Source organism: Alternaria novae-zelandiae, assembly GCF_023758075.1.
Source record: "Alternaria novae-zelandiae strain BMP 2774 chromosome Unknown scaffold_20, whole genome shotgun sequence".
Classification (NCBI taxonomy): Eukaryota; Fungi; Ascomycota; class Dothideomycetes; order Pleosporales; family Pleosporaceae; genus Alternaria; species Alternaria novae-zelandiae.
In genome coordinates this window covers 163,899-179,011 of record NW_026056980.1, presented here as the reverse complement: position 1 = coordinate 179,011, position 15,113 = coordinate 163,899, and the positions used below count along the sequence as shown (strand labels likewise).

General features: G+C 53.8%; 5 protein-coding genes across 5 annotated transcripts; 3 read left to right on the top strand and 2 right to left on the bottom strand.

Annotated features, from left to right (window-relative positions):
• Window positions 1-1,276: 1,276 nt before the first annotated feature.
• On the top strand, window positions 1,277-3,883 carry J4E88_008596 (uncharacterized protein; the record flags this gene model as incomplete). The annotated part of the gene is made up of 1 exon (XM_049402206.1): window positions 1,277-3,883. One exon carries the CDS (start codon window positions 1,277-1,279, stop codon window positions 3,881-3,883), a length of 2,607 nt encoding a protein of 868 aa, XP_049251877.1.
• A 945-nt stretch (window positions 3,884-4,828) lies between these two features.
• J4E88_008595 (uncharacterized protein) lies at window positions 4,829-6,704 on the bottom strand (the record flags this gene model as incomplete). Its single annotated transcript, XM_049402205.1, has 4 exons — window positions 4,829-5,099; window positions 5,146-5,628; window positions 5,680-5,997; window positions 6,049-6,704. The coding sequence occupies 4 exons, from the start codon at window positions 6,702-6,704 to the stop codon at window positions 4,829-4,831; spliced, it is 1,728 nt and encodes a 575-aa protein (XP_049251876.1).
• Window positions 6,705-7,302: 598 nt separating this feature from the next.
• J4E88_008594 (uncharacterized protein) lies at window positions 7,303-8,578 on the bottom strand (the record flags this gene model as incomplete). Its single annotated transcript, XM_049402204.1, has 3 exons — window positions 7,303-7,456; window positions 7,506-7,754; window positions 7,803-8,578. The coding sequence occupies 3 exons, from the start codon at window positions 8,576-8,578 to the stop codon at window positions 7,303-7,305; spliced, it is 1,179 nt and encodes a 392-aa protein (XP_049251875.1).
• A 1,535-nt stretch (window positions 8,579-10,113) lies between these two features.
• On the top strand, window positions 10,114-11,346 carry J4E88_008593 (uncharacterized protein; the record flags this gene model as incomplete). Its single annotated transcript, XM_049402203.1, has 3 exons — window positions 10,114-10,422; window positions 10,475-11,006; window positions 11,060-11,346. 3 exons carry the CDS (start codon window positions 10,114-10,116, stop codon window positions 11,344-11,346), a joined length of 1,128 nt encoding a protein of 375 aa, XP_049251874.1.
• A 901-nt stretch (window positions 11,347-12,247) lies between these two features.
• Window positions 12,248-15,024, top strand: J4E88_008592 (uncharacterized protein; the record flags this gene model as incomplete). Its single annotated transcript, XM_049402202.1, has 5 exons — window positions 12,248-12,390; window positions 12,447-13,707; window positions 13,764-13,881; window positions 13,932-14,167; window positions 14,260-15,024. The coding sequence occupies 5 exons, from the start codon at window positions 12,248-12,250 to the stop codon at window positions 15,022-15,024; spliced, it is 2,523 nt and encodes an 840-aa protein (XP_049251873.1).
• Between the last annotated feature and the right edge of the window lie 89 nt (window positions 15,025-15,113).

Below are 15,113 nucleotides of genomic sequence, written 5' to 3'. Positions count from 1 at the left end.
TTTACATACGACCTGGCTAACTTACAGAATTCCTGACGAACGACAAGGCGACAGCAGCCGGTTGGGTGGTTAGTGGCGTTACCCTCGCTGGCCTATACCACAGCGCAGTTAGTTGTTTCTATAACAGACTTCTAGATAAGGCCGCTTGAAATCTACAGCGCAAGGCTCTGCCTGTTACGCTAGGGCAATTCCCTGGATCTAGATCAGAATTCTCGCACTCCAATTTGGTCTAATGACGTTTTAAAATTGAGTCAACTATCACACACGCCAAAGCCTTGCTTGGCTAGATCGTAGAACATTCAAGATCAGCTTCCCAAAGCACTCAAAGCGTTCGTGTGAACAGATGAGAAATTCCACAATACTTTTGCGATAGGTACCCCGCGACCGCAGTTACATGCGCGAAGGAAGTCCCCGCAGTACTGCCATAGAGGGAAGCAGTCAGCGTAGTATATGACAACCAGAATCGCGAGAGATTCGAAACCGTGAAGTCTCTGCGATGTTAGCGCTTAGGTTCGCATAGGTGATGTTGGGGCCCGCGGCGTGGGACACAGTCTAACCTGTGGAGAGATTGACCCAGCTCAGATGAGGAGGTGGATAGATGATTAGCATGCATACTGCAACCTTTGACTACCTGGGGACGTGTTCGGCATGCATATGGTCTTGCTGGTGTGAACGGGTGCGGCTGGACCCTCCCGAAGAACGAACGTGGCCCAATCACACGGGAGAGACACCCACCATGTTCGTCGGCGACGCACGCTGCACTGCAAAGACTACGCTGCTTCTGCTTCTGCATCCTTTTGTTTGGATGTCGTTCGTCTGAATCTACAGTGCTGTCGTATATGCGTCGCCTAATATGGGCGGCTGAGAGTATGAAGCTGAGTGACAGCGGTTCAGCTATGCCTTAGCGAGCCTTCTCGCGCTGCGTTCAAAAGCCATGGTTTGGCTTCTCATGCGCAGGCTTAGATCCAATAGTTGGGAACGTAAATTAGCAGCATCGAACTCATCTTAATGAGCGGCAGATTACAACAGATTAGCGACATTCTTGGTACTAATCCCAAGGCCCTCTCATACAAGGAAATCGCTAAACAGGTTCGCAGACTAGATCAAACACAAAACTTGCGAAGTAGGTTACCTAACGTCAACATAGGCTCTAGGGTGTCCACCGTTTCCTAGGTTGGTGTGAGGCCAGCCCTGAAAACAACCGCTGAACTTTGATTGTCAGGCGCGAAACATCAAGTCCCTCATCTAGTCGATCACGACCGACTTCGGGCCACTAATGGAAGGGTCGATATCGAACCATTCCGCCGAGAACCACGCGGTCGTGGACAGAGTTGAGCGACCGTGCGAAAAGTGCGCATCGCTCAATCTCAGCATCGAAAAATTCGTCATTGAGGACGACAAAGCAGCAGAGATACGTCCGTCGCTTGATTCTTTGCGATTGGCTAATGAAAGGTTTCGCCTGGGAACTCTTGACAGCATTACTGAGAGAGCAGGAGCTTGCCCTCTCTGCCGCCTCGTGGTGAACTCCATCGCGAAGGACTTCTTGAGGGATGTCGATGCTACTAAGGCAATATGCCATCTCACATGGGAGATGGACGGCCGCCTTTCCGTTGACCCCAGACGCGCACTGGGAGAGAAGCGAACCCGCCGACTGAGAGTTACATGGAGCGATGCATCACTCAAGGCCTTCGAGTCCTACCTGGTGTTAGCAGCACCAATTAAGTACGCCAATTCCGATCTCGACTACCCTAAGCAGTTGAACAAGGAGACGCAATTCCTCGGTCGCCGCTTCGGTGCAACAGAGAACAAGAAAAACCTCATCCGCGAATTCGTGAGGTTATGCGAAACGAACCACGACCGTCGATGCACCCAAAAGATTGGCATCGAGAACCCATTCCTTGAGACGTTGATGGAACCATACTTCGGCGTCATCGATATCGAGAACGATCGCCTTGTTCCTTTGCCGTTCGAGGAGACGGATGAGCGTCTTGAATTCGAAGCATATGCGGCTGTGAGCTATGTTTGGGGAGATACAGGTAGTATGGATTACCGGACAAAAATTGAGAACATACAAAGTCGGCGGAAGTCCGGTGGTCTGGCTGCCACTATACGGAAGCTTCCGAAAGCTCTCGCGCAAAGCATTCGTCTGGTGCATGACCTGGGGATCAAGTATGTTTGGATTGATGCATTGTGCATAGTGCAGGATAGTAGCCACTCTTGGAATCTCAATGCAAGAGCCATGCATCTCATATACGGAAACGCGATGCTCACAATCTGCGCTGCAGATGGTGAGTCGCAGACGGGTTTGCTGGCCCTGGATGAAGATCAACGGCCTCAGCAGCAGATCGGAGTTTATGCGGAGGGTGTGCATTTGATCTTGCACCAGCCACCTGAGATCAGCATCCAGACGTCCAAGTGGAACAAACGCGCTTGGACGTTCCAAGAACGACTGCTCTCCAAACGTTGCTTAATCTTTACCAGAGGTCAGATTTACTTTCAATGTCGCTCTACTGGTATGTCAGAAGATATCTTCGCGGACGGGAAGGGTAGAGGATGGTCGCTGGACTTGGTACAAGCTCCTCTCCAGATGCTCACCGAGCTCAAGCAACGTGGCATGTGGTTCTATGCCCACTGCGTATATTTATACACATTGCGCGAGCTTTACGAACCGCTGGATATCCTGGCAGCGTTCAGTGGAATGTGCAAGTTGATGGAGGGCACCATGCAGGCGCCCTTCGCTTTCGGGCTTCCAACATCGCATTTCGATCTCGCCCTTTTGTGGGAACCCGTCGACCTCTTGGCTCTACTAGACTACAAACGGGTGTCGGAAGAACCAAAGTACAAAGACATCAAATTCCCCAGCTGGTCGTGGTGTGGGTGGAAGAGCGATGGAATTCAGTACAAACCGCAGATGGTCGATGGGTGTCTCTCCGATGTCCAGGCTTGGCTGCTAGGCCACACATGGATTGACTGGCATATTCGAGATGGCCACGGAACACTTCGTCGCCTTTGGGACAGAGAATGTTCCATCACAGATCGGAGTACTGACGATAAATGGAGAGGGTACAAGGCACCTGTACGACCGGCAGACGAGCCTACCATTCCTGCGGCTGACGGGAGCGATGAACAGAGCAGTACCGACTCTACTTCCACTGCGACCAAGCATGCGAGGATAAAAAAGAAACGATATTCGACGGGTACTTTCAATCGTCGAAGCTCAAGCAGCTTTAGCAAGAAAGAGGTGGAGCGCATGAAAAAGACCCACAAACGAATGTCCGAGGAAGCAGCCGAACGCGAAGCCTATGATAGTTACGGTCGGCCGTTGACAGGAAGTCCACTGGATGGAATACAATACCGAAAACAACTGGAGTTCCGGCTGACCTTGCCCGAAGATCCGTATCACGTTAGGGTCTCGGATTCTAACCAACCCGCCGAGGGTCTCAAAGAGTTTCCAGACCAGCCATTCCTGCAGTTCTATACTTGGCGGGCCTCTTTTCACGTCGTACGATCTAATGAGTCCGACTTCGAGGGCGAAGATGTCGGAGCAACAAGAGCTCGCTGCCATATCACAGACCGGAGGGGCGATAAATGCGGGTCCATCATCGTCAACAAAGAATGGCTGGAAAAGTACGAAGCCATTGGTCAGACTACATTCGAGTTTATTGCCATTTCCGACGCCAGATCGTTCAGTCAACAGGAGTTTCCGGTTTGGACGTATTATTTGCCGAAGGAGAGAGTTGATTCTGAGTGGGATTTGTACTTCGTACTCTTGGTGGAGCCGTTCCCAAAGGAAGGCATCCATCGTCGTGTAGCTCTCGGCAAGGTCTTCAAGGCGGCGTTCACGCTCTCAGACGACGAGTGGAAGGAGATCATTCTAGGGTAGCAAGGCCTATGCAGCATCGATCTGGTGTTGTATGGTCTTCGCAGTGTGAGCAGCCTGTCGTATAAGGAAGTTGGAGGTGGTGGACCGGTAGTCTAGTTAGCCACAACAAAACGATACAATCGAAACCTATCACGACGTCAGGCAACAGCATAGTCAGCAGCAGAGAAGGGTCAAACCACAACCACAGCCACAGCCTCATGAACCCAATCCACATCCTCAACTCTCCACATCAAAAGGCCAGGGTAACGAAGGAGAAATCCAAGAAAGTATCTAAACACATGATTATTGGCATACATGTCATCCAGGAAGACAGGAAGAGACGAGCTGGTCCTATATGCTATTAGCAGCCATGAGTCCTCCGCTTCCGTGGTAAATGCCGCTGATACATGCGCAATCGTATGTGCAATCGTATGTGAGGAGACCTGAGACCAAGTGAAAGATCTGAACAAGACCGAAGTCCTTTCACAGAACGTACCGAAGTAAGCACTCCTCCACCGCCATGTCCCACGCCATATACAAGCTCTCGCCCATCATCCGCCTAAACAATCATGCCCGTCGGACCGTATCCTTTCAGTATCCACCAAGACCTTCATCCATCATACCTCTGAACGTTCGTTCATCCTCCATGTTGATCTTGACAACGCAGCTTCCACCATCCAAAGCACTGCGCGTTGTACACCTTCGCCAGCATAGCCCGAAAAGCAACGCCCAAAAAGAAGAACAAGAAGAAGGAAGAAAGAGAGTCGTATCATACCGTCAACGCCATGCGTACGTACCAGAGGTGTGAGAGTGTGCCGAGAGTAGAAACCGTAAGAGTAAACCGAGAGAATGAGCCGTAAAGAAACCGTAAGAACCGATCAGGGTATACTGTGCACATGAGTGACTGGGCATGCTCGGCAGTAGTGGCTACCGAGCACCCCACGACAGTTGTGACGTACCGGTCGGTTAGAACCTGCTGGCAGCAGCACCCCAGAGGGAGTTGTAGATCTTGTCCACGACGTAGGAAGCGCGGATGGTGCGGTGGTTGAAAGTACGACCGTTGAGACCTTGGAGAGCCTTCTCACCACCGGAGACGGAGTCGAACTTGACGAAGACGTCGCCCTCGCTGTTGGCGTCGACAGCAATGTGAACGACCTTGCCGTACTTCTTGTCACACTCGGACTTGATCTCGTGCTGGAGCTCCTTGTTCCAGTTGTCACCGTAGTTGCGCTGCTCCCTGGTAATGTGTTAGCGAATCTCTAGGAGAAGATGCGAGGACTTACTCGTCAGGGTCAAAGACGTTCTCGATCTTGACGCACTTGGAGGCCATGGGAGCGGCGGGGGTGGGGGCGGGAGCCTTGCGAGTGGTGGGAACAGGCATAGCCTGACCGCCCTGCCTGGAGTCACCGGGAACGTCGCGGCGCGCAAGAGCGTCCATGAGCCTGCTGCGGTCATAGGTCTTGAAGTTGACTCCAGCGACATCAGAGTCGTCGAGAGCAGAGGCACCACTAACACCACGGTCATCCTTGCTATGGGTACGGTCGAAGACACCACCATTACCGCCAGCATAGGCACCACGACCACCAGCACCACTGAAAGCAGAGCCTTGGTAGGACTGAGCTTGCTGGGTAAATGTACGGAGGAGGTTCGCGGTCGATTCGGGGGTGAACTTGTCGTTACCGAGACCAACGCGGATCTGGCGGCCGGCGAGCTCGAAACCGTTCATCTCTGCGAGAGCATTCTTAGCGTGCGAGGGGTCAACGAACCTGCGATGTGTTAGCAAGATATATTGCAGTGAACATGGACAGACGACTTACTGAACGAAACCATATCCCTTGGAGCGGCCAGGGTTCAACTCATCGCGCTGGAGGATGACCTGCTCAAGCTCACCAAAAGGCTCGAAGATCTCCTGGAGATCCTTCTCGGTGACGCTGAAGTGGATGTTGCCGACGTAGAGACGGTGGAAGGGGGCGCCGTTGGCACCGGGTGCAGCACCGCCCTCGGAAGGACGAGCAGCACGGTTCTTCTCGGCTTCAGTAAGCTGGGCAATGATGGGGACGCCCTTCAGTTTCTGGCCAGTCAGCTCCAGTGCAAGAGGGACAGACTCTTCAGCCTCGAACTCAACGTAGCCGACACTGGACGGATGTTAGCATGTGTGTATGAGGAACGGAGAAGTGAGTACTCACCCCTTGCTACGGCCGGTAACTCGGTCCTTGACAATCTGAGCTTCGACAACAGGGCCGACACGCTCGAAGAAGCTGCGCAAGTGACGCATCTCAGCACGCTGGGAGATCTGCTGGACGAAGATGGTGCGCTTGTCGCGGTCGTCCTCGGTGACCTCTGGCTTGGGCGGGGTGTTGTTGCGACGGCTGTTGCGACGGTCATCGCCACCGTTGCGGCGACGGTCGCGGGACCTCTCGCGGTACCTGTCGTTGCCGCGGTCGCGAGGGGAGCGGGAACGCGGACGACCGCTACCGCTGTAGAAGTCGCCTCCGCGGTCACGGCCTCCACGACCTCCACGGCGGTCGCGCGAGCTGCTGCGGCGGAGCCTATCACGGTCTTCATCTGTGTCAGCACCTTTGCTAGAACGGGGACGGCTTCCGTCTCTTCGGCGGTGGTCTCTATCGCGGCTGCGACGGCGATCTCCATTGGACTCACGATGACGGTCCCCACGGTCTCGGCTCCTATCACGGCGGTCACGGCGATCTGAGTGGCGGTCGTCGCGGCGGCTGTCGGTGTCGCGCGCCTCGCTGCTGGCGGTGCGCTTGCGCTCGGCGTCCTTCATCTCGACCTCGCGGGCGGTCTCCTCGAGGAGGGCCTCGACTGCGGCTTGAGTAGACATGGCGACGTCGGTGGCGGTTCCTAGCTCTCGATAAGCGTAGCTGGTGGAAGTGATGCGCGATGTCACTGCAATGGGCGATGTGTTGTTGTGATGGCGAGCTGGGGCTCAAGTATTGATTTCAATTGCGATATCGAACGGACGTAGAAAATAATACTGCTGGCGCTTGCCGAATGACCTCTTGACCGAGATGCACTTGACAAATGGGTGCTTGATTGAAGCTTTGCTCGTGCAGCACGACGTGTTAATGGGTGGGTGAGTGGAAAGTGGAGAGGCAGGCCTGGGCGTGATAACTTGAAAAGTTGGAGGGGCCTTGGCAGGGTCTGTGTGACTAATAGGCAGCAAGTTACGTGCGGAGGTGACTGCCGCCGTGAGCGCAACAGGGAAATGAGCAGTGACTGATTAATAGTGAACAGAAGTGAAGTGATTGTTGGCATTACTATTATCTGAGGTAGTGAGTCATAAAGTTATCTACAAACATCAAAGCTGCATCGACCCAAAATGGCCCTGCAGACCCGCTGAACGCCTTCTTCAATGCCGGTCTTGACAACGTGGTGACAGGTGGGTGTCTAATAACAAAAGTCTATTCGTACGTCGCCATCTAAGTCGACTTGATGACCTTGGAGGGTCCCATCTCAAGCTCGGTGCCGAAGATGCGGTCCCAGAAGCGGCTGGTGACACCGAAACCGTTTTGGTAGTCGGCGAAGTGGTGCGCAAGGTGGTACTTCTTGAGTTGCTGGTAGTAGGGAGGTAGCCTTCAGTTTGTTAGCGAGGTCCTCCATAGTGATCTATGGGTATACATACTTCTGGTGGTGGAGGAAGTAATGTGTCATGTCGTAGCAGGTGTAGCCAAAGATACCACCACAGTAGGCAGCCAGAGCGGCATACCAGTTCCAGAAAATGATAGCGTGTGCGAACTTCCAGAACGGCGCCGCCAAGACAGCGAAGAGTGTAGGTGGCATGACGAGCCTGTATCTGTCCATGGGAAGGTAGTGGTGAATACCGTGAAGCAAGAAGTGGAGGGTGATCGCGACGCGGTTATCCGGGAGATGGCTGCTTGATGTTAGTACAGACAGATCCATATGGATGAGGAGTACTTACTCGTCCAAATGGAACAACCCCCTGTGCAGGACGTATTCGATAATGGTCCAGAATCCCAGCCCAAAGACCCAGTACCCAGCAAGTTCCGTCGCTGATGATAGCCCGCCAAACGCGACGGCTGTTCCATATGCGACACAAGGCCACCAAAGCGATGGTACAACCCACCATGGGGTCTTGCTGAGCGGCTCCAGGAAGTTACCGAACAGCGGCGCGGAGTCGCCTCCCTTGTAGTGGCGCGGGCGATGCACTTGCTGTAGGTAAAAGTCCTTGCTGAATCCACCATTCCAGACCTGCATCAGAAGCGGCTTGCTCAGGTCCAAGAATTTGTGCTGCTTGTAGTCCTGGTTCGGATCCGTCGGCTTTGAAAGATCCTCCGCAGATGACATGCCGGTTGCTTCGTACAGCGGCTTCCCGTCCTGTTCCATGCCCTTGAGCTCCAGCTTGCCAACCTCGGAAGATGGCAGAGGCACGATATCTGCAGGATTCGAGCTCTTTACTACGCCATTCAGAAGATTTTCGGGGACCATGAAGCCCACCAAGTTCTCCTCGAGAATCTCGTATGCGGAATCGGAATGGGTGTGTGAGATCTCGTCCTTCAGGATTGCCTCGATGTCTTTGCCCGCATATTCCAGGATGAACTCGGGGCCACCAGGATGGCCATCAAGGAAGTCGGTAACATCGTAGACCTTGGTGCCAATCGTGACATAGCAGGACTTCTCATTATTGTGCGCGCGCACCTCGGCGGTCGGAATCGTCGGAAGGGTGCGGCCGGGCATTGTGGTGGTTGTAGACATCAAGTCTATGTTCGGCGGTGGGTTGTTTGCGGTACGTAGGAAGAGGACTGGCGAATGATGTTTATATGTGTTCGGCGGTGTATCTTCAAACACTGGTCTCGGCGGTGTGGTGAATAGCTGCGGTTGCGTGGCGACACTAATTCGGTGGCCGAGGACAGAAGCTGCGGCGCAGTAAAACACAGCACGAGGTAGAGAAGGAGCGTATAGGGTGGGAGGATGCGCGGTAGAGTAACAATACAAGCCGCGGGAGTGTACGGAGAGTAATGTAGCAATCAGTCAATTGTCAGGAGAGCCAAGAGATGCGCAGATCTCACCACCCGCAGCTAATGGTGGCGAGACCGGCATTCGTGCGCTTCCACCTCCGAGATGCCACCACGAAATCTCAGACCGCGAATAGAAGATGCAATTTCCCCTCGCCTGGTATTCGCCGTAGTATGCGCTGATTGGCCTCGGCCTCTCGTAGCGCTCTGCTCATGCCCATAGTCGGATCACTGATGTTCTAGCTGTCCGCTTTCGTTGTCCGAATGCTTTCGCTGCCCGGATGCTTTCGGTCGTGGTTTGCATGTCGGCAACGCGTGACGCCTAACGCCCAGGGGATGACAGACTTCCATCGCATTAGTTTGCATGCACAACATTTCAATCAGTCCATAACTTCGAGGTAGACGTAAAGTCCTACCTCGATTGATATTGCCATCATGAAGGACCTTCCTAGGATCTAGTGCGACACATAATCCGGCGGACCTTGGTGACGCTTTCATGTCTTTCACATGCTTCACGCGTTGCATGGCCACCAATGAGAACCCAGATGGAGCTTGCATTGTTGCGAAACTTTCTGGGTGCCTGCGTCGCATTTGCATCTCTTTGTAGAGGACAGCAGCAAGACTAATCGATAAGATTGAATATCTCCACGAGATCGACCAACGCTCATCGACCGAGACCTAGACATCTTATCAGATGCCTATCTCAGAGAATTCAACCATCAAGCAAGCCACCAACCCATCGGCCCGTTGTTTGGAAAGCCATGGCGTGGACGCCAATGACAGGCTGTGAGGCTGTCCGTCAGCCTTGCTGGACCCTTGTCTGCCAGGGGCAGGAACACGACATTGCGTCACTGACGGAGACCAAGTCGCGACTTCTTCACTGCAGCCAACAACAGCCAATCCTTGGATATGTGCCTTGCTTGCGGTGCAGGGCCCCGGCCCTTAACCTCACCACCTTTCCCAGCCTTATTCTCAGCATCCTCACAACCTTACGCTCATCTCTATACCTTTGCGACGAAGCTCAGCAGATCTGCACCCTCGCATCACATATCTAGCAACCATTCCTCACCACGAAGACCTATTCTGTGATTGCGCATGCGCCGTGCGCAGTCACAGCCCATCATGTCTGCTGTTATGTCCAACAGGGATCATACCCGGGCTATAAACCGCCTCTCTATCGCACAGCTATGCACCCTCCTCTGCCTGGGCGCGCTACCTATGGCCGACGCCATTCATCACATGGGACCTAATCACCACATGGCATTTAAGGCACCATGGAAGACCAATCGAAGGAAGCTGGACATCACACCCCTGCTGGTGACGAACCAGTGTCCCGAGCCCATCTGGCCTGGTATTGGAACGCAGTCTGGCACAGGTCCAGGCGAGACTGGCTTCAAGCTTGAACCTGGAGAGACGAGGAATCAGACTGTGTCGGAGGATTGGCAGGGTCGTGTGTGGGGCAGAACGAACTGCACCTTCAACGATGATGGCACTGCCGCTGCATCGGGTCGTGGAAAGGCTTGCACATCCGGCGACTGTAATGGCGCCTTGAACTGTCAAGTCGGAGTATGTCATACTCGTCCTCCCTTCTAACTGGCTCCCGCTGACTCAGACACAGGGAGACGTGCCCGTTTCGCTCGCCGAATTCACGTTGGACGCCGGAGACGGAAACACATACTACGACATATCGCTTGTCGACGGCTACAATGTCCCCATGGCAATTGTCCTCCAGCCGCTCGACAACGTGACGCTCGACGATATCCCTCCGAACCTCACCAACCCGTCATGTCAAGGCACAGACGGGCTCCTGGCTACCCAGGGCTACAACCCGTACCCAGAATTTCCCAACTTCCTCCGCACGAATACCTCGTATCCACTCTCCTTTGACCAGGACGTAGACGAGAATAAGATCTCCAAATGGTGTCCATGGGATCTACAGCAGAGTCCTCCCGAGAAGCCTGGTGATGGCGTATACCCGTACCCTGACGACAACATCCAACGGCCGCAATTCAACCCCTGCTTCTCCGCATGCGCGAAGAACAACCAGCCCAAGGACTGCTGCACAGGCGAATACAACTCCCCAAACAAATGCGAACCGAGCGAGTATTCCAAGAACGTAAAGGCAGTCTGTCCAGATGCTTACAGCTATGGTATGTACCCCACCCACACCAGATTATTTGAGTACGTCTAACAGCCGCATCAGCATTCGACGACCAATTTTCTACCTTCATCATCCCCTCTGGCGCCGGCTTCGAAGTCGTATTCTGTCCTGGTGCGCGTTCCACAACCATCCTTGCGACAAGTCGAGATAAGATGCTGGCGTTGGCGCAGAATGGCAGGGTGGAGAGACAGACTACGATGATGATGAGCGAGGCCAGGAGTGACGAAGTCCGGAGAAGCGCTGCATCGGGAATCTCCCGACCTGACGGCAGCTTGCTCGCTTTCGTCTCGGCTGTGGTAGCTGCTGCTTCAGCATCGTACTTTTGGTAGCAAGGCGGTCGCACATGGTCAAAAAGGATCTGGAAGTTCCCTTGTTGCTGGTAGCCGAAGGTTGGATAGCTCTGGTGGTTACTGTCGTTTGATATTTGGATAGTTTTATACCCTTCGACTTTGTACCAATTCTTCTTCAAACACCCCATTACATTAACTACCTGTTCGCCGAAGACTTACTGCATGCTCACATATGCCGTCCCGGAAAGCCGGCAGGCTATCCACCCTCCGTTGTCAAAGAAGCAATCCTGAGGTTGCACGACGCCGGCACCATCCCACACCGCGTGGGGCTGCACCACCCGGAACACTGCCGTTGCGCCTCTCCCATCCTACACAACACTTCCAACTTCTGCATTCGACACGGAGCGACCAGGACCGCTACCATCTCGCAACTCGCCGTCTATACCTGCACCTCGTGGCCGCTGGACGGCTGAACTGCGGCTCAAGACCGCATCTTCCGACGTCAGATCCACAAATGGTATTGCGCTAGCTGCTTTGGGCGCGGAGTAGGTGCTCCGTCTTCCTTTCTTGACCACGTTAAGCGCGAGAGGGAGCTCAACGCGGCACTGCTTGCTCCGGAGTGGTGAAACGTCTGATGGGGTATGGTTGAGGTTTTCGGTCGTCATTCAAGAGGACGGCACTCTTCTCTCATTTGAAGCCAGGGTGGGTGGGGGAGGTGGCGGGGAGGAGGAGGGGAGGCGGAGGGGTGGTGGTGGACGTTTTCCATAAGTCCCGTGAAACCTCCGTCTTCACTCCTACATCTTGCATAGATTTCGTGGAATCATCGTGCTACCTCTTTCCCGAGGTCGTGTCTACCCCGCTCATTGGTAGTTCCAGCCATTGACTTCACACGGCTGACAGCGATCTCATTGTTCACTCCGCATTGTGCACTTCCTTCATCATGGCGAAGGCACAGGCTCTGAGTGTTCACGTCTTGTCGGAAGGATGGACTTTCAAGCAGGGTGATGACTCTGCTGAGGATGCTTGGATGCCAGTCAAAAAGGTCCCTACGAATGTTCACCTCGACTTGATGGACAATGAGAAGTACGTCCAACACTACAAACTCTACATGAATTTGAAACAGCTGACACGAAGACTAGAATCCCAGATCCCTTCCTGGGCTTCAATGAACTTGAAGCAGAATGGGTAGCGGACAAGACTTGGACCTACAAAGTCGAGCTTCCCAAGTTACCGGAGGCGAAGGAAGGCATCATACATGTACTCGCATTCGACGGTCTCGACACCTTCGCCACTGTCAAGCTCAATGGAGAAACTATCCTGGAGAGCGACAACATGTTCGTCCCGCATCGCCTGGATGTGACTAAAAAACTCAGCTTCGATGGCGTCAACACTTTGGAGATCGACTTCGCCTCCGCACGTCTTGAAGCGATCAAGATCAAGGAGAAGTATCCGGATCACAGATGGATCGGATTCAACGGCGACATGTCAAGGCTTGCCGTGAGGAAGGCCCAGTATCATTGGGGCTGGGACTGGGGACCGATCTTGAACACTTGCGGTCCGTGGCGCGAAGTGCGACTAGAGACCTATCAAGCACGAGCAAAAGACCTGAGAGTGGACTACAAGCTTGAAGATAGCCTCAAATCCGTCCAAGGAACCATTTCTGCGACTGTTGAGGGCGACTCGGCGGATAGCGTCAGCTTTGATGTATACGATGGTGATCAACGTGTCTTCAGAGAGACTGCGAATATAAGCGACGGCATTGCTAAAGTGGATTTCCATGTCGGCAAACCCAAGTTGTGGTACCCGCACGGCTATGGCGAGCAGCCGCTGTACACTGTCACTGCAACGGTCCTTGCCAATGGAACAGACGTCCATCAAACATCACGGCGAACAGGATTCCGGAAGGGCGAGCTCATCCAGGAACCGGATGCGATTGGCAAAAGCTTCTACTTCCGCGTCAATGGCGTCGATGTGTTCTGTGGCGGTTCGGACTGGATACCCGCCGATTCATTCACTCCCCGTGTGACCGAGGAGAAATACCGTAAATGGCTCGAGATGATGGTCGATGGCTATCAAATAATGATCAGAATCTGGGGCGGCGGTATCTGGGAAGAAGACGTGTTCTACGAGCTCTGCGACGAACTTGGTGTCCTTGTGTGGCAAGATTTCATGTTTGGGTGCGGCAACTATCCCGCCTTTCCGGACATCTTGCGCTCAATCAAGGAAGAGTGCACTGCCAACGTCACCAGATTGCGACATCACCCATCCATCATCATCTATGCGGGGAACAATGAGGACTACCAGGTGCAGGAGTCGTATGGATTGACTTACGATTACGAGGACAAGAACCCGGACAACTGGCTAAAGACCGATTTCCCGGCCAGGTACATATACGAAAAGGTACGTGCGTATCGCATACTAGCAAATACCATTACGCTGACAGTACACGTTGGTAGCTGCTGCCCGAAGTCGTTGCGGCGGAAAGCCCACATGTGCCATATCACCCAGGGTCACCATGGGGCGACGGACTTAAGACGTCAAACCCCACAGTGGGTGACATGCATCAGTGGAATGGTAACAATTTCCACATTGCCTCACATATAGTATACTAACGATGGATACAGTATGGCACGGCACACAAGAGAAGTACCAAATATTTGACACGCTCGGGGGACGCTTTAATAGCGAATTCGGCATGGAAGCCTTCCCACACATCGACACGATCAAGTACTACTGCACCGACCCCTCGCAGCTTTACCCGCAAAGCCACATGCTTGATTTCCACAACAAGGCCGACGGCCACGAGCGGCGAATAGCCACGTATCTGGTGGAAAACTTCCGGACCAAGACCGACCTAGAGGTATGTGCCGTCCGACGGTTACCCGGTTCATGGTCGGGAACTAGACCAAGTGGGCCGCAATATAGCCGGTATAGGGTACTGACAGCGAATAGTCGTTCATCCACCTTACACAGCTGTCGCAAGCCGAAGCACTAATGTTCGGCTACAGGGGCTGGCGGCGCCAGTGGGGACAAAACAGGCATTGTGGTGGTGCACTCGTCTGGCAGCTCAACGACTGCTGGCCAGTTACCTCGTGGTCCATCGTCGATTACTTCCAGCGCAAGAAACCGGCTTACTACGCCATGCGCCGAGTGCTTGCCCCGATTGCTGTCGCAGTCAAACGGGCGCACTTTGATTGGAGCGTCGTGCATGCCAGAGTGCCCCCAACGAGCGACTACGAAGTCTGGGTCGCGAGTCAGAGGCTAGAAGAAGTGGTCGCAACTGTTGAGTTGCGGTATATTAGCGTTGAGAGCGGCAAGGAGATTAAGAACAAGATCGTCAAGAAGGATGTCAGGCTCGTACCGAACGGAACGACCGACGTTCTGTCAGGCACGATCGACAACCGGAACGAGGAGCCGCATGTCCTAGCCGTACGCATATGGGTCGATGGCGAAATCGTGTCGCGCGACGTCGATTGGCCGCAGCCGCTCAAGTATCTGGACTTCAAGGACCGCGGGCTGGAAGTCGTACCCCAAGGCGAGACTATCACAGTCAAGGCGCAGAAACCGACAAAGGGCCTGGTCTTTGAGGAGCGCTCTGGCGTCCTCGTTCACGACAGCGCTATAGATGTTGTTCCTGGCGATGAGCAAGTCATCAAGGTCAAGGGGCTGGGTAAGCAGGACGAACCGTTGAGGTGGACATACTTGGGCAAAGAGTAGCGATCAGCTCGTAACTGTGGATTCGGAATGTGGAGGCTTGATGAGGTGGGAAGGATCACGCTGCTGTGGAGTATGTGGAAATGCAAAGT